Here is an 18504-nt window from a genome sequence, read left to right as displayed (position 1 = left end):
TCCATCCACCTGCTCAGTGTATTTTGCTGTTCTTTTCAGACACCTTGAGTGCAGCCTCACGATACTGGTGGGACGTGTCATCTTTCCTAGAGGAACGTTTCATGCTGCACATCTCCTTCCAGCACTGCGCTAGCAGCACACCCCGGCCTCGCCATTTCAGGTTTCATCCTCGTTCAGGTCAACGTGTCACCGCCCGTGAGACCTCCTAGGTAACCGTGTTATTCAGGAGTGTGCGCTGCTTCTAAGCGTTTGAGGATTTCTCAGTTGTCTTGTGTCGCTGACTTCCATGCAGTCAGAGCACGAGGACAGTCTGCAGGTCAGGTCTTCCGTGCAAAGTTCGCTGAGGGGCAGACCACGGGCTTCCTTGGAGGACGTCCCCCAGGTGCATGAGGGGCGCGTGTGGTCCCTGGCCAAGGCCAGGTCCGGTGAGGGTTGACATGCTCCCCAGCCGGCCGGCGATGCCAGCAGCTTGTCCCTCGCTTACTGACTCTCCGCCCAGCTGTTCTTCCACTTGGTTAGTGGGATGTGCATGTCTCCAACTAGAATCTGAATTTGTCTACTTCTCCTTTCAGTTCCATCAGCTTTATTCAGAATTCAGTTTTCCCAGGGATGTGACAGAGGGTCTTGGGTCACAGTGCAGAGCTGAGGGCGGGCTCCATCCTGAGAACGGGCGACCGGGTCCTGAGAAGTCCTTTCCTCCCACTGGATGTGGAGCCGACAGCACAGGCAGCACCCAGGGGGCTCTAGGTGGCCCCCCCAGTGCGAGCAGATAGCCTAAGACAGGCCCTGCAAGGGCAGAGCTGCCAGCATACGCCCACGCTTCCAGGAATGCCCGAGAGACACTGCAACCTGAAACACCAGGAAACTATTTTTTAAAAGGGCTATTCAAAGAATGAGCACCTCTCGGGACTCAACAAGACAGAAGTAGGAGCCCTAACAACACGGAGATGTGGGGGTGGAGGCGAACAGCAGTGGGCAGAGGGGAGCAGAGACAAAGCAGGGAGCTTCCCCAGCAGCCAGGAGCGGCCGCTTCCAACCCGGGGCTCGGCAGGTGTCCGTGCGGGACTGCAGGGAGTGGTCACCACGCTCCCGCGGGAGGAGACACCGCCCAAGGGCCAGACAACGGATCCCCTCTGACAACAAGCGTTCCAAGGAGACAGGATTCCCAACCTGGAATTCGAACATACCCGACTATCAAGGGACAAGAGACACTCTCAGACACTCATGGTGTCTAACTACTTCGTTCCCCACGTTTCTGGAGGAGCCACAGGGCTCCCAGGGACATGCCCCCAGGACGTGGGATCAGCTCCAGGAGATTCCACACCAACAGGGGCAAGCATGACGTGGGTCTCCCATGTGGAGACCCCGCTCCTCATACGGCCCCACATGCACGGCGATGCCCGCAATGGCCAGGCCCCAGCATTGGTCTGGCAACTGCTCGTGTTAGCTTGGTTACGAAGCCCCTGCAATGCTAGCAGACAGGCTGTTCCTGGTGTCACTGCACCCTGGGCCTCGGTGGACAGAGGTGAAGGCCTCATGGAGGGCACCTGAGTCTGATGGGGGAGCAGAGCCAGAGGACAGACACACTGAGCCTCCTACGAGCAGGCCTGGCACTCTACACACCCGACGTGTCCTGCACAGTACCTTGGAGGCTGGAACTGAGGTCGCCGAGGTCTGCAAACGGGTCCAGGCTCTGAGACTTGGTCTGGCTGGCCGGGGGGCCGGGAGGGGCCGGCTGGCCTCCAGGAGTGACGAAGGGGCCTGGAGAAGGGCAGAGAGTGTTAGATCGAGTGCCATGAAGTAGAACGCAGCCTCCGCTCACCCTTTTCTGCTCCTGAAGACCGCACGCAGCCCAGCGTCAGCACGGGCATGGCTAGGACCCCCAAGAGCCCGCATCCTTGGGGCCCGGCCGCACGCGCGACCAGAGCCGCCACCACTGCCCCCACGCCGGTCCCCACAGAAGGCGCAGTCCCTGCCAGAGTGACAGGCCTGAGGGCGCACCCTTCTGAGGCTCCCTGGGGTCGGACGTGTGAAGGTGCTTCACAATCGTCTTTGTAAGTGTCAGTTTGAGAACGTTCCAAGTATAAAATACTGAAATATCTAAGTAAGTTATCCTATAGCCAATTGATGGAATATACTTGTTACAAATAATGGCTATTCATGCGTGAAGAGTTCTTACAAATTAACAGGCAAAAGATGAATTTCCTGTGCAAGAAAATGATTCAAGAACATGAAATACTCATCGCACTCAAAAGGATTACAAATAACCAAAAACATACGAAGTAATAGTGAACCTCATTTATAGTAAACAGTGCAAATTAAAATAAGGGACGGCCTAGCAAATTGGCAAACAAGTATTTACGGTTATCACCCAACTTTGGTGAGAAACTGAGGCCAGGAACTGCTGCTGGCCAAATAAATTAATAAAAGGTGACTAGAGAGGGACACGTGTCATAGGCGTCACCATGATCGCCTCTGACAGCAACTCACTAGTGGACATTTCCCAACAGGACAGTCACGGATGCACAGAAAAGAGGACATGCCCACAGAAGGAATGTGCTCAAGGGCAGGGCCCCGAGACGCCAACCGCGGCACGGCCCCCGGGCTGTCAGCAGGCTCCCCAGGGTCCTTCAAAGGCACCGCCCCCACAGGACACGAGAAAATGCTACAAAACATGATGGGTGCGAGTGCCGGCAGTAAGCATGTGCGAGGCCCAAAACTGTCACCCACATGGGCACCCACCGGGGGGCGAGGAAGGACCCATGCGGACGGTGCTGAGCGTGTGAGCACCGTGTCCCGCCAGTGCGTCCGCCCCCCACTCCTTTTCTGGGGAGAAGGCTGTGGTTAGGTCACGGTGAGCAGGCATCCTGCCTCCAGGGGGCCAGGGCCGTACCTTCTGGGGCTGGTGTGGGGGCCTGTGCTTCCGCCCAGGTGTCCCACCCGCCCAGCAGGTCTGGGTGGCTGGCTGACGCAGTCATCTTGCTGGACTCTGCTAGTACATCCCCTGGAAGAGAGCAGCAGTTTGCGTGTCCCCTGGTGGGGCGGGCCGTGGCCTTCACAGCGCCTCCTGGGGGCCCTGTAGGCTGGGTCGGCCTATCTACACCCCCCAACATGTGAGCAGGCAGCCCAGTGATGGCTGCCTCTGCCCGAGGCCGGGGCCCAGCTGGCTCATCGGGGCAGCAGGTCCCAGGCGGGGCTGTGCTCATGTGCCAGTGGGGCCACCCCTGGCCTGCAGGGAGCCTTACTGAGTGCTGGGCTGGGCCAGCACTGACCAGCCTCCCTCTGCACCGGCTGAGGATGTGTCACAGGGACACTGAACTGACCAGTGGACACAGGGTCAGCAAGTGGACGAGCTTCCAGGGCAATGCTGCATGCTCCTCATCTGGAAGGGTCTTCAAAGACCTCCATTCCCCGTGGTTGGCCACACACTCACCTGTGGCCACACACCAGCTCCCCCAGAACCTGGCTCCCTCCCCAAAACTGAGCGGAGCACTCAGGGTGGACACGAGCCACTGCATCACCTCCCCTGGGAGGGAGGACCTGCAGCCACGCTTGGTCAGCCCAGGGCCCGCAGCAAGGACCACTCACCCAGCTGGAGGAAGTCTGTGCTGCAGGCCGGGGGTGGGGCACTGTGTGTGGAGGGGAAGGATGCGGAAGGGGCAGCTGGAGAATCTGAATTAAGGAATTCGCCAAAGAGGTGGGGCCTGGAGCAGGGCGGGGCATCTGGGTCACACGTCACCAGGAGAGGGTCAAACGGGTCAGCTGTGCAGACACATGAGAAGCAGGCGGAGGTGAGGGGCTGCACAAACCGCACACAGTGAGCCGATCCCAGACCCAGGCTGAGACCGCAGTGTCCAGTCCAGGACAACAGTGTGATGACGGGCACACCCTCGCCCCGTGCCCCCGGACTCACGGGGAGACGGCAGCCTATGGGGGGAGGACTGGCAGTTCCCAGCCGTGAGCACAGGAAAGGCTGTGAGGGGCAGAGTGCTGACCCCTAGCCCTGTCACCGGCTCGCAATTCTACGAGGCCAGACCACAAACCGTATCACATGTTCAGCATGTACCTGTCACAGTGGGCCCTTCGCGAGGTGTGCTCCGTGCAATCGGGGGTGGGGCTGGGCTTGTGAAGAGGAGGGGGGCCTCGCTGCCCAGGAGATCGCCTGGGCAGCCCTCTGGGGCAGCCTCGGGGGGCCCCAGGAGGCAGCTGAGCAGGTCGGCGTTGCTAGGGGGGGCCCCGGAGGCCTGCGGGGGGGGCGCTGGCCCTGCTTCAGAATGCAGCCCCAAGAGGTCGACACCATCCTCAGGCAGCGTGGGCTCCTGAGGGACGGCCGGCGTGTCCCCATCCAAAAGCAGCTCTTGGTCTTGTGCTCTCACTTCTGCGCCTGGCGTGTCCTCGTCAGCTGTGTCCCTGCTCTCAGCAGAGAATTCTGCCACATCCTCGTCAGATGGCTCACTGTCCCCTCCATCCTCTGCCAGGGCAGCTGGAGTCTCTTTGGCCAAGTTCCTTTCTAGGCACATCTCGGAGTCTTTCTCCTCTGCAAAGAGAAAAGCACACTGACACGGCTGGAAGTCCAGAAGAGGGGACAGCAGGGCACGCAGACAAGGCGGGCACCAGGCCTGCATGCCAGACCGGACCACACATAAGATGTCGGCTGTGCCTGTGCCTACCATGCCAGTCCAGCGTGTGCAGGAAGTGGCTGGTGTCCGTGCTGCTGCTCTGCGGTGACTCTGACTCGGTGGGCTCCGCATCTGGGGACCCCGTCTCAGCATCGTACTGAGCGGTGGAGCCAGGCTGCCTGGGGAGCTCCGGCTTCCCTGCCAGGGGGAGGGGTGTCAGACCACCCGGCGGGGGGAGTGGAGGGGGCACTGGACCACCAGGCAGGGGAGGGGAGGGGGTGGTGGGCTGCAGGGCAGGGAAGGCGGAGGAAGGAGGCTCGCACCACCCAGCCCAGGGTGTCCGTCGCCTGCAGCAGCCAGCACCACGGGCCAGGGCCAAGCCACGGGGAACCTGTGCCGACCACTCCTGGGGGCCGGCCTGTGAAGGGAGCCCAATGTAGGCAGAGATGCTGCCCTGGCTAATAGTGCACACACGTGTACATGAGCACACACGTGTACATACGTGCCCACGTACACACCAGTGCATATATGCATGCACGCATACATGTACACACACATACACATGTGTGTACACACAGACTCTTTAGGGATACTGAGTTGTCTTCGCATAAGGAAATGTAAAAAGGGCAAACCGAGAACATGAAGGAAACTGATGTGGCCGCAGACAGACTGAGAAGTCCTACCGGCCAGTGTACTTTTCATGTTACTTTTCTGCAACTGCTCTGAAATAAGGTAACAACTGAGCTGAGTGAGGGGGTCCCCAGGAAATACCAGCTCTTATGCTAGTGGCCTCACGGCGGCCAGCTGGCCCCGAATGAAGCCTCGACTGCTTCTGGGTCACATCTGAAATGATGCGTGTCCAGAAAAACAACGCTCTCGGAATCAGCCAATGACTCGAACCCGAACCTCCCCGCCCGAGTCCCAGCCCCACCTGTGACCCCCGTGGGCCCACCTCGGATAGCGGGTGCTCCAGTTCCTACAGAGGGGCCACGGTGTGTGACGGTCTGAGTGAGCGTCCCTGCACCCCACACAGAGCCTGACCCTGAACTGTTTCTCGGGGACATGTCAGAACTGGCCACCCACCAGCGCATTCGGAAAACAAGGATCTTACCGAACTTGGACAGAATGTCTTGCTGCTCGTCCCGGCTGGAAAAGAGGATTTTAGGGTTCAGCCCCCTCATGCCCGTGCTCTCCCAGGGCGGAGCCTCCCGGCTGGGTCTGTCTCTGGGCTCCACTTCCACTTCCAGGTTCACTTGGAATAAATCCGGGTATTTCTCCTGAATGTCACACGCGTCCAGGTCATACCTGTAGTGGAGGCCAGACACCAGTGAGAAGGGACCGTGACACGCTTCAGTCATCCCAATGTCCACCAGAAAACAAGCACAGCTCAGGGCCGAGCACTCTCCAGGCACAGGAGCGGACACCCCACCCTGCGCCTCACACGCTGGGCCCGCCGTGGCCCGCAGGCCCTCAGGTTCAGGTCAGGTCCTCTGAGATCTCCCATGTGTGCTTCCATACGAACGGGACCATCAGCCCCAGACAAACTCCTCGACTAGCAACGGACACCCACAGCACAAGGACGGGCAGTTGTGGTCGCTCTGGGCCAGGAGGCGGCACCCACCTGCCCTGCTGGGCCAGGAATGGGAGCAGGGAGATTCTGGAAGGCCCTGCTCTCTGAGCGCTACCTGAGGCAGCAGCCTGGGGCCCCAGCACAGGTAGGACACAGGTGTGTCCAGGGGCCTGCCAGTGGTAACACAACTTCGTGGCCCTGTGTCTCTCCAGGGAGTTGCACTATTTTTCAGCTCATCCCAAGACCGTCTCTGACAACGTTCTCACAAACCCGCTGATAAACCAGCTCTCCAGCCGGCAGCGGCCCCAGCGTTTCTGACGCCACCCCACACTGCATGCCCCTATTGTTTTACATATCACAACAGTAAAATGACAAAACAGGAAAACACAAAAGGGGTTCCGGAGACCCAAGGTGTTGAGGGAGGGGCCCTGCGTCCTCTGCCACATCCGTGTGGCACCAGTGACCCCAAATGAACCACACCCAGCAGGCGGAAGGACTGGGCAAAAGGGTGCACATGTGGTCGGTCTGGGTGGAGCCACCAGACTCTGATCTTACTTCTCTGGACTCCACACAACACAATCCGTGAGCATGCGTGACCCTAGGGAGCAGCGGCCGGCAGTTTCAATCCCACACACTCCTGCGAGAACACAACCATCTCTGCACAAGGGGACAGAACGCAGTGGCGAGCCACACGCCCTTCTCAGGTGGCGGCGTCCCTCCACTCACTCCTGGCCCAGAGGCCACCACGGCCTGCCTGCCTTTCTAGGCTGGGCGCTCACAGCAGGAAGACAACACAGGTGACCCCTCACGCAGGCAGGAGCAGCTAAAGCGGGAACCACGGGGGGCGAGCCCAGGGACTCCAGCAGCCAGCGAGGACCAGGGGGTCTGGACCCACACCCACAGGAGGGGCGGCCAGGGAGCAAGGGAGGAGGGTGAGGCGGGGTCTACACCAAGGGCCACATGAGCTCTGGCTCAGCTCCGGGCACCACACTGGTCGCTGCCCATCCTGGCCTCACCCCCCCCCCCCAGCTGGCGCCCAGACTGCCCAGGCCCGGCCTGCCCACTCACCCAGCAGACCAGTGAGGGCACAATGAGGGTCTGTGAGCAGGGACGCAGCCCCCATGGACCCTGGATTTCAGAAGGTGCAGGGCCCAGGCCCCGCTGGACCCGACACGCGTGGGCAGAAAACAGAAATGCCAGCCTGTGCGCTGAACCGCGCTGGGGACCGTCCGTCAGTCACGGGACACCTCACCGCGGACAGACCCACTCAGGTTTGTCTGAAGGCACCTCCTACTAACGTCATTCCAAATCCCTCTCAAACTACCATTTCAGCCACCTCTGCCCGCAGGACACACACATTCGCCCATCAGTGAGACAGCTCAACAGCTCCCCCCAAGTAAAATGTCCTGGAGGCACAAGTCGTGCCCAAATGTAAGCATATTCAGTGAGTTCCCAAACTTGTGTAACCACACATGCAGGAAGAATCTTTTCTCCGGCCCCCAAGGTGCCAGCGCCTCCCCAAGCCACCTCCCCCGGCCACCCCTTGGCATCTACGATCACACACAAGGCCTGAGCTGACAGATGGTCATGCGACCTGAGTCCCCTGGTTCAGTCGCCTGTGCACACCGCACACCACAGTTCAGCGTCCATCCTGCTGCCGGCGATGTTGGTTCCTTCCCCTCTGGAGCTGCTCAGAATAAAGCTGCCAGCTACAGCATGGTGTATGGTTAGCAATACCGCACATATGCGTAGGCTGAGAGCCCTCAGGTATTAACAGCTTGTTGTGACCATTTGGTGACAAGCGCACACACCAAAACATCACATTGTACACCTGAAGCTGATGTCAGTCATGCTGATGATAGGAATCACGCTGCGAGGGGCCATCTTCTGAGCACACACGTTTCTCTCTGGGACGCACTCGGGCACATGGCGTCTGCAGGTTCTGGAGACGGCGCCACACCAGCGCCATCTGGGAGGCCCAGGGGCCCCACAGCCCTGCGGGTATCACCTGTGCCAGTCTCTTCCACTTCCACCATCCCAGCCAGAGCACACTGGCTTTAACTTGGACCTCCCTGACAAGTGACGACCGTGAACAGCTCTCGGTGTGCACGTGACATGGGACTGCCCCATTTTTAATGGGCTGTCTTTCTTTTCAATCTGCAATTCTTCATAGATTCTGGACATGTGTCTCTTGTCTGAATACCTACTATAAACATCTCATTTGCCTGAAAACATCTTTAACTGACTTTCATTTTTGGAGGACAATTTCACTGGAGATAGAAGTCCATGCTGGCAACTTTCCTCATTCGGCACATTTAAAAGATGTCCTCCAGTGCCCCCTGGCTTCTGTCATTTTGGTTAAAAGGCAGGTGTCAGTCTTGTTATTTTGAAGTTTCTCTTCCTCTCACACCAGGGGGCTTTGAAGTTTTTATCTTTGGTTTTCAGCAACTTAACTATTATGTGCTCAGGTAGGGGGTCCTTTTCTTCTTTTATAAAAATCCTTTTATAAAAAGAGCTTTTCAGTTTATGGTTTGATGTCTTTCATTACTTTAAGAAAATTTTTAGCCAGCAATTTTCTAAATATTACTTCTGTTCTAGTCTTTCTTCTCCTATGACCCCAATAAAAGCATGCAGACCTTGTCACGGCACCCCAAACACCTCTTAGAATCCTTCCATTACTTTTTCTCTGGGCTGCAGTCTAAAGGTGTTTTCTGCCAATTCACCATTTCTATGTCCTACTGGGTCTATTCTGCTATAAACACGTCGACTGAGTTCTTGGTTTCACCTGTGACAACATTCAGCTCTAGAATTCCTACCTGCTTCCTTTATACTGTCCAGGCTGCTAGCGAAATTCCCCATCTCCCTACTCTCCTGAATGCATCAGTCAGTTGTTGGAAGTCCCTTCTGCTAAGTCTAGCATCTGACTCACCTGAGGGCCTTCGCCTACTTGTCCTCCTGGTCTTCAGCCATTTGGTCTTCGGAAACAAATGCTTTTAAATGACGCTTGCATTGTGGTTAAAAACTGTCGAAGCTCTGGGGGTTATCTTCCTCCAAAGGAAGGAAAATAACCCAGAAACGTTACAGTTGTGACATTTCTTGTCCTTGTAATGTCTTTTTCATGTTGGCACTTTACAACTTTTTTAAGTGCCAATATGAAAAAGACAAGACAGTAAAAACATTTACGAGTAGTAACCTACGGAAACAGACGTGCACCATTGGTCTCCTGACACTGAGGCGAGGGCAGCACGTACCACGTGCAGGCCCCATGGGGGTGCCAGGCCCCGGCCGGGTCCTAGGCACCCGCTCGCTGGGGGGCCACGGCAGAGTGCAGAGTATAGCGCTGGGCGCTGTGGGCTCCACCTCTGGGGCCTTACCATGTGCTTCCGCCAGGAAAACACTCATCTGCGTCTCTCACAGCGTGTGCATGAGTGTGTCACACACCAGCGGGCTCACCCTGTCAGGCCAGCGGCCGAGCCCCAGGGTCTCCACGTAAAACAGAAGCTGACTGACACCTGCCACTTAAGGAGAGCCAGGTGTGTGTTGCTGGGCCTCCCTCTAGTACCTGTTGTTTTAACAAGTTAATGTGTCCAAAAAGAACAGTAAACCAGAAAGAGCTAGAGGAGATCAGAGGGATTCTAAAAGCAGACTGTGAGCGCCACTGAGTGACTACCGCCTGCCTCTCTGCCCAGCAGAGCTCTCTGCACACAGCAGGCACTCAATTAGAGTGCTGCAGGCAGCGAGTGCCCGCTCACCGGCCCTGCCACCTCAGCGTGTGAGTGCCTGAGCTCTAACTGGAAGAGCACAGTGTCCAAAGGAAGCAAGGCACACAGCGGCAACCACCACAGTCCAACCGAGGGCGTCTTGGAAATCAAACACCCTCAGTTCTGGGAGGACCCAGGACGAACATCGAACCTGACACATGGGTACCCGTTCACTGGCACGCGGAGCACTCCACACCCCCCGTCCCCTCCCACGGGTGACACTCCCTCCCTCCCGTCCCCTCCCACGGGTGACACTTGTGGGTACATGTGCACTCCGCCCACCCCACAGGTAACAGTGGTGGGTATCTGTGCACTCCACACCTCCTGCCCCACCCACGGGTGACATTCCCTCCCTCCCGTCCTCTCCCACAGGTGACACTTGTGGGTACATGTGCACTCCGCCCACCCCACAGGTGACACTGGTGGGCATCTGTGCACTCCCTCCCTCCCATCCCCTCCCACGGGTGACACTTGTGGGTACATGTGCACTCCGCCCACCCCACAGGTGACAGTGGTGGGTATCTGTGCACTCCACACCTCCTGCACCACCCACGGGTGACACTCCCTCCCTCCCGTCCCCTCCCACAGGTGACACTTGTGGGTACATGTGCACTCCGCCCACCCCACAGGTGACAGTGGTGGGTATCTGTGCACTCCACACCTCCTGCCCCACCCATGGGTGACACTCCCTCCCTCCCGTCCCCTCCCACAGGTGACACTTGTGGGTACATGTGCACTCCGCCCACCCCACAGGTGACAGTGGTGGGTATCTGTGCACTCCACACCTCCTGCCCCACCCACGGGTGACACTCCCTCCCTCCCGTCCCCACCCACGGGTGACACTCCCTCCCTCCCTCCCTCCCTCCCGTCCCCTCCCACGGGTGACACTTGTGGGTACATGTGCACTCCGCCCACCCCACAGGTGACAGTGGTGGATATCTGTGCACTCCACACCTCCTGCCCCACCCACGGGTGACCCTCCCTCCCTCCCGTCCCCTCCCACGGGTGACACTTGTGGGTACATGTGCACTCCGCCCACCCCACAGGTGACAGTGGTGGATATCTGTGCACTCCATACCTCCTGCCCCACCCACGGGTGACACTCCCTCCCTCCCTCCCGTCCCCTCCCACGGGTGACACTCCCTGCCTCCCGTCCCCACCCACGGGTGACACTCCCTCCCTCCTGTCCCCTCCCACGGGTGACACTCCCTCCCTCCCTCTCTCCCGTCCCCTCCCACGGGTGACACTCCCTCCCTCCCGCCCCCTCCCACAGGTGACACTCCCTCCCTCCCGCCCCCTCCCACAGGTGACGCTAACGTACTTGGCAAACCTCACAGTAGTGGCATTCCGAGGCACGAAGCCCGTGTGGAACTGGACCTGGAACATCTTCATGGACGCCATCTGCCGAGAGAGTAAACGGGGGACAGCAGACCCTCAGGTGAGACACTTTTCAGTCAACAAGGCTGAGAGCCTCGTGTGGCTCCAGGAGCTGGGACACATGGATGGCACCCTCTGAACAAGTGGCTTCTCGGGTCTGTGGTGGGAAAACCCCCAGGCCCCATCCAGATCTGTAGTGGGGGTGCCCCGAGAGTGTGGGCTCACGCCTCCTGCGTGGTGCTGCGAGGTGGGGACTACGAGGGCAGCTACGGAAGGAGCATGAGCCGCAGGTCCCTGTGTGAACCCAGCCCACGAGGGCTCACCTTGGCCTGCAGCCGTCCACCCAGGGTGGACCTCGCATGGTAGATTGCAATGAGCACGTCCCCTTGGACAGTTGTGCCCAGGGGAATGACTGCTTTGCCATCCTCGATTTTAAAATCGCTGAAAGACAGAATGATGAAAACTGCTCACTTAAGACAAAAACGTAACGTTCTGACAAAGAGTCAGCTCCGAGCTCTCCAGGAGTGCCCTGCTTAAATCCACACGTTCTTACCTTGCTGGTTTTGCTACCAGACTATTTCGGGGGGTGGTTCCAGGAAATGAGTAAGAAGCTCGCCCGCAGGGAATCTCTCACCTGGACCAGCCGCCAGGCCCAGGGCCAGCCTGCCACGCTGCTCCTGGCCCGGACCTGAGGCGGGGCCTTGGCCACCACGGCTGCTCTCACGCCCCCACAGTGCGATCCCAGCTCCCGTTTCCCAGTGGAATGAGCGTGACACGTGAGGGTCCTAGGAGAGGGTGGCCCTGCACTGAACTCACCGCATCTTGTCGTACTCCTGCGAGGTGGTGGTCACACGCTCATCCCCCACGTAGACCTCGCAGAAGGGCCTGCAGCCGCTCTTCTGCTTGTTGAACAGGGGCACAGGTGTCATGACGACAGCCCGCACCAGGACGGGCTTGCTGTGGGGCGTGATGGGCTCCTCTGCCACCATGTCACACATGTACTCGATGTACCTGCAGGGGCAGGAGGCATGGCATGGCACACGCAGGCTCTGTGCTGTCCACATACCTCATCACACGTGTTCTGTGTACAGCCCACACGCCTCATCACAGCTGTGCACAGTCCACACGCCAGGCCACACATGCGCGCTGGGGACAGCCCACACGCCACGCCCCAGGCGCGCTGGGGACAGTCAGGATACCAGAGCTTTTTGATCAAGCAGAAGTAGTCAACGCTTTCCACTTCCCTTGAAGTGACATTCTAGTTCCATCTCCCAAATCTGATGATTCAGTGCAAAATATTTTTATATTTCCCTTCAGACTCCTTCTGTCATTCATGGGTTATTGAGAAGCAGACACTGAAATATTCAGGGATTTTCCCAGCTATCTTTCTGTCCCCCACTTCTAGTTTATTTCTATTACGGCTCACGAACGTGTTCTGTACAACTCCCATTCTTTTCAGGGGGCTGCGGTTCCAGGGCCGAGCACGGCGTTCTTACTGAACACTCCGTCCGTGTGTACTAGAAAGGAATATGTCCATTTTTGTGGAATGTTCTTAGAGGTCAGACAGGCCTGGCTGGTGGGGGGCAGTGTCTGGTTCCATCCCCATTCCATCGTCACTGTGAAAGGGATGCTGAGGTCTGCACTGTCGCTGCGACTGCCCACTTCTTCCCACTCGCTCCGTGTTCTGCTCCACGCATGTGGAGGCCCCTTGCATGTGAGCCGCCCCAGCCTCTGCTCCTGCCATGTGTGGCCCCTCCTGTGTCGGGGAAGCAGTGGTGACTTGCTTCTAACCAACAGAAGGGAAGGGAGGTCACTTCTGTGCGGCTGTCACACACTCCATCTGGCTAGCTGACCACCAGCAAGATGCAGGATGCCAGACCTTCCATCCATAACCGCCAACCAGAGTGAGCTGGGAAATGGGTTCAAAGTGAAGGACAGCACTGGCTCAGAACTCAGGTTGTATGAGAGCCCGTAGGGGAGGAGCCTAGGTGGGCCTGGACTCCCAGCAGGGGACCAGAGGGGGCCTGGGGCCTGGACGACTCCCACCAGGGGACCAGAGCGGGAATCGGGCGGTTGTTGTACTGGTCACACAGCTAGCGACCCTCCATCTCCCTCCAGCAGTGGCCGGAGCTGTCCCTGCCCTCTGTCCCAGCAGACGGTCCAGCACTCTCCTGCTCTTCCACCCACTGTTCACATGGATTCGATAGCCATCTGGCTGCTTGTTTCTGCCTTGTCTAGCTGTTCCTGTATTGACCGAGCACCTTTTATACTTTCATTTCATTTCCCTGAGACGCACTGATTAAGTACAGCTTGCCCGTCTGACGATCACTGCTCTGTGTCTTCTGGAATCGCCATCTTTCCCCCTGGTTATTCCAACTTTCCGGTGTGGTTTCAGCACAGAGCAGGCCATGGCTGGCTGGGTTTCCTGTGTTTGGTTTTCAGTCCTGCTTGGTGTCCTGAGTTCCGAGCTTTGGTGCTGTCACTAACTTGGGGAAATCCTCAGCGACTCCTCTTCAGTGTCTGACGGGTCTGGCTGCTCAGTTCCCTTGCACAGTCCTCCCCTCGGTGGCTGACAAGTCCGTCCTCATGCACAGCATTCCTACGTGCCACGGACTCCCCCTCACCATCCCATCTCTGCTGAGCACCTGGCCTACCAGTTCCTGCAGGTATGGTCACCCACCTCCTCCAGAAGTGTCTTCAACACGCGACTGAGTTATTTGTTTCCCGTGGGTAGTTCTGGGTCTTGTGTGTTCTGACTGCTCCACTGGGAGGTCCCTCAGGCCCTCAAGGGGCCAGTTCTTCATCTCCAACCTCCATGGGCACCCAGCAGAGACGCAAGAGGACCAACTCCCAACCTCTGCAGCCTCACCTGCTGAGCGCGCACTGACTGCCCGTCCCCGCGCCCTGTGGACGCCTGCCTCTCCTCAGGTTCTCAGCTAGCCGACTGCTCTAACGACCGGCAGCTATTCAAGGGATTCGGAGAGTCATGAGTCTGAGCTGGTCGCACTGTTTTCTAAGTAGTCAGGGTGGGAGCAGTGCTCCCCACACCTGCACAGCCCCAGGAAGCAGCCTGGGGTTTGGGTGGGGCCTGGGAGCCAGGCCCGCTCTGCCATTGACAACCGTCTTCCTGGGTCTGCCCCAACTGTGAGCCGCTGCTCAGGAGGCACAACCAGGGAGCCCCTGAGGTACTTGGAACACAGAAGCAGAAACGGTTCCCAGGTCAACATGGGAACAGTCAGCTGTCCATCACTGCTTGGTGGCCTGGCCTGCTTCCTAGCCTTTCTGCATGAGTGACACAGAAGACACAACTGTGTGGCCGGCTCCCTGGGTGGGCCAGGGACAGAGCACGGCACCACACCCTGCCCCATACAGGGAGGTGGCCCCACAGGCTGTGTGACCATCTGGGGCAGACCGAATGGCCTTAAGGACCCCTTGCTGGCCTGGACACCTTCTTTTTCTTCCTGGAGGAAGCAAGGAAGGCAGGAGCGAGAGAGGCAGCAGGGCCAGTGTGGGCTGGGCCCCCCCACCCTCGGGTCTGTGTGTCACACCCAGACCAGAGAGTGAAGCACTCCTGCCGGCACCCATGGAGAGGCTGTCCGCAGGGAGGTGACTCCACAGACCCAAGTATCAGAACAACCACTCCTACTGCAGGGAGTGGACAAACGTGGGGACAGTGACATGAGAAGCCAGCCTGGCTGGAAAGGGGCCTCAGGAGAGGAGAGCGCAGCACGGGCAGGGCCAGCTGCAGTCATGAGAGCCCATTTCCTGTATGTTGCCAGGCAACGCAGAGCAGCATACAAACCCTAAATCAGCCTGCTCCAGCACCTGATAGCAGAGGATGACGCTGCTCCATGCGCACAGCAGCTGACAGATGGTGCACCCCCCAAAGAAAACTACCGAGCCCCCTGCAGAGGGGCTCCCAGCCTGCCAGACCGAGGGCCTGGGCCCGTCTGCACAGCACAGCGTGGACAGCGCAGGGCAGGGCAGGGCTTGGCTCGCCCGGCCGGTGTGCCATCCCACACCACATGGCCCACACCCTTTCCCAAAACCCTCCCGCCTCCCAGGGCACACGGCTACAAGCAGCCCGGGGGAAGCTGCATCCAACGTCCCGCCGGGGCGCATGGTACCTTTTGTGGGACGGCCAGATGCCCGGTGGGCAGCGCTTCATGCTGAACATGTACACGGCGGCCTCGGCGGTGCGGAAGAGCCGGCAGAAGCACAGGAACGAGCAGACAGCCACGGCTGACGCTGCTCGCCCGTCCTAGGACACATAGCAAGGAGAGCTCACGGACCGCTCGCGAGGACGGCCGGCTTCCTGCTCACCGGGCTCCCGAGGGGGCAGCAGGGCCCTGCCTCCTGGCTGGGCACACATTCCACAACTTACAGAAACACACTTGATGAGGTGAGAGTCCAATCCAAAAACAAAAAACACAAGATGGCCAGCCTCTCCAACTGGACACTGCTCATGCTCATTGTGCCCCCAGGCCTCACGCTGACGCTCACTGTCCCCCTGGGCCTCACGCTCACTGTCCCCCTAGGCCTCACGCTCACACTCACTGTCCCCCTGGGCCTCACGCTCACACTCACTGTCCCCCTGGGGCTCACGCTCACTGTCCCCCTGGGCGTCACGCTCACTGTCCCCCTAGGCCTCACGCTCACACTCACTGTCCCCCTGGGGCTCACGCTCACTGTCCCCCTAGGCCTCACGCTCACACTCACTGTCCCCCTGGGCCTCACGCTCACTGTCCCCCTGGGCCTCACGCTCACTGTCCCCCTGGGCCTCACGCTCACTGTCCCCCTGGGCCTCACGCTCACTGTCCCCCTGGGCCTCACGCTCACCCTACTTAATCCTTGTCATCACCTGTGCTGTGACTTTTGCCAACACAGATGGCAGCACTAACCTTCGAGTGCCCATTTGGCGGGTGCCACACTGTGTGACACCCACAAACCTAAGTCTTGCTATGTGGCTGGAGACTGGGAAATAAAGCTGGTCCTCAGCTACAGTAAAGAGGGACAAAGACGGGGTTCCATGAGGCAGAGTGACCAGGCCGAGCCCCCCTGGGTGCTGCTCTGTGGAAAGATAAAGGAATGCCAACAAGGACCCTGCACATTCCATGAAGAGGGGGCACCACCTGTGCAGGTGTCTTCCCTGAAAAGCACCTGCTGGCCAGAGACCCAGGTGTGCGCTCAGAGGGCATGGCGCCTCCACGGCCCACCCAGGGCGGCTCCCACTGGGCTGGGGCACCTAGGCCTGTGGGGGCACAAGGCTCGTCAGGCACCAGGCCTGGCCACTGGCTGCAGACACCAGGGCAGATTCTGCTCCTCCTGGATGCCAGGAGTACACAGGCTAGGCCAGCGCCACCTGCAGGCTCGCACATGTGCTCCCCCACCCCGCCCTGCATCACTGCTGTGGACCGCAAGCTGCTGCCTGGCCTCCCACCCTCTGACGCCCTGGGTCTTGCTCCTGTCCCATCTCCTCACTCCTATCCCCTCACTCGTGTCCTGTCCCTTCAGTCCTATCCTGTTTCGTCACTCGTGTCCCATCCTCTCAGTCCTGTCCTGTCCCCTGACTCCTGTCCCGTCTCCTAGGCCTCACTCCTGTCCTGTCCCCTCAGCTGTGTCCTGTCTCCTGGGCTTCACTCCTGTCCCGTCCTCTCACTCTTCTCCCGTCCCCTCAGTCCTGTCCTATCTCCTCAGTTGTCCTGTCCCTTCAGCCCTGTCCCGTCCCCTATCCTGTCCCGTCCCCTCACTCATGTCCTGTCCCCAGTCCTGTCCCATCCCCTCACTCCTGTCCCATCCCTTCAGCCCTGTCCCGTCCCCACTCCTGTCCCGTCCCGTCCCGTCCCCTCAGCCTGTCCTGTCCCCTCTCCTGTCCTGTCCCCAGTCCTGTCCCATCCTCTCACTCCTGTCCTGTCCCCTCAGCCCTGTCCCGTCCTCTCAGTCCTGTCCCGTCCCCAGTCCTGTCCCGTCCTCTCACTCCTGTCCCGTCCCCTCAGTCCTGTCCCGTCCCCAGTCCTGTCCCGTCCTCTCACTCCTGTCCCGTCCCCTCAGCCCTGTCCCGTCCCCTCAGTCCTGTCCCATCCCCACTCCTGTCTTGTCCCTTCAGTCCTGTCCTGTCCCCACTCCTGTCCTGTCCCCTCAGCCCTGTCCCATCCCCTCAGTCCTGTTCCGTCCCCTCAGCCCTGTCCCATCCCCTCAGCCCTGTCCCATCCCCTCTCCTGTCCTGTCCCCTGGGCCACCCAGGAGCCTCCCTGGTTGCCGTTTTCCTGGCCACAGCCGCACACTCACCATGCAGTGCACCACGCACACGTTCTTGTGGTCCTGCCGGAGCCATGCGTGCATGTTCCTGCAAACGCTGTACAGGCTGTGAAGGTTTGGGGCCCGCCTGACTGCCCAGCCGCACTCGGAGACCTGCGGGGAGCGAGGGGAGAGCTCGGCTCAGCCAGGACTCCCTGTGCCACTCAGGGAGGGGGCTCCGGGTCACAAGCTCGCCCACTCTGTGAGGTGACTCCTTCCCCGCCCCCACCCAGGTGTCTGCAGGATCCGCCCCCCGGCCACTGGGCTCCTCAGTGCTACAGCATCCACGCCAAGAATTCACAGACTTGGCAATAACATGGAGTTGGCCCTCTCCCACGCTTAGCATCAGCTGTGAAATCCGTGTCTCCAAGACTCATTTACCAAGACAACTAAGTGGCTTCAGGCTCCCTCATAGGCCAGAAGCAGTGAGCACCACTGGCTGCCACAATTAAACCACCTGACCTCTTCAGTGTCCTTGAGAAGCTGTCGCCCCGACCCCCTCTGCAGGCAGACCCTGTGCAGCCCCTGTGCAGCCCCGTGTCATCACAGCCCTGAAGACTCCCAACCCCAACTATCAGAGCCCCAGGCTGCAGTGGCTGCCAGTGCCCGGGGATGTCAGAGGTCAGTGTAGTGCCCTGCCGAGACCCAGCCCTAGGAAAACTGCACTGAGGTGGCAGGGAGGAGGGGCCTGCCACTCACCCGGTTGTGAAACTTAGAGTGCCGATACGTTCGCGGGGACAGGTTGTAGACCGCGTAATGGCCCGGGTGCTTGGAATCCAGAAACAACCGCACGTCTTCTATGTTATTTTTGATAGCTGACTCCACACCTTCTGCCGGGAACGACATCACTGCAAGAGAGCAGCCCACATCAGCCGCCTGA

The 18504-nt window shown here is 59.3% G+C and overlaps 1 protein-coding gene across 5 annotated transcripts in view; it reads right to left on the bottom strand.

Moving 5' to 3' along the window:
- GAK (cyclin G associated kinase) overlaps nucleotides 1–18504 on the bottom strand; it is a 53302-nt gene that overhangs the window by 5363 nt on the left and 29435 nt on the right. For 4 of the 5 annotated variants that reach the window (XM_019712469.3, XM_019712472.3, XM_074319945.2 and 1 more), the window contains 12 exons: nucleotides 18324–18472; nucleotides 17616–17738; nucleotides 15455–15588; nucleotides 12144–12338; nucleotides 11651–11768; nucleotides 11272–11351; nucleotides 5731–5924; nucleotides 4671–4817; nucleotides 4067–4537; nucleotides 3589–3762; nucleotides 2894–3004; nucleotides 1645–1761 (listed from right to left, as the gene is read on the bottom strand). In XM_019712469.3, the coding sequence (XP_019568028.3) occupies nucleotides 1645–1761; nucleotides 2894–3004; nucleotides 3589–3762; nucleotides 4067–4537; nucleotides 4671–4817; nucleotides 5731–5924; nucleotides 11272–11351; nucleotides 11651–11768; nucleotides 12144–12338; nucleotides 15455–15588; nucleotides 17616–17738; nucleotides 18324–18472 (2013 nt within the window). The remainder of the gene's footprint in view (nucleotides 1–1644; nucleotides 1762–2893; nucleotides 3005–3588; nucleotides 3763–4066; nucleotides 4538–4670; nucleotides 4818–5730; nucleotides 5925–11271; nucleotides 11352–11650; nucleotides 11769–12143; nucleotides 12339–15454; nucleotides 15589–17615; nucleotides 17739–18323; nucleotides 18473–18504) is intronic. The other variant, XM_019712471.3, reaches the window with a different exon arrangement.

Source organism: Rhinolophus sinicus, chromosome 1 (genome assembly GCF_057876585.1).
Source record: "Rhinolophus sinicus isolate RSI-liver-muscle chromosome 1, RSI-T2T, whole genome shotgun sequence".
In the NCBI taxonomy this organism is placed as follows: domain Eukaryota; kingdom Metazoa; phylum Chordata; class Mammalia; order Chiroptera; family Rhinolophidae; genus Rhinolophus; species Rhinolophus sinicus.
This window is presented reverse-complemented; position numbering and strand designations above follow the sequence as displayed.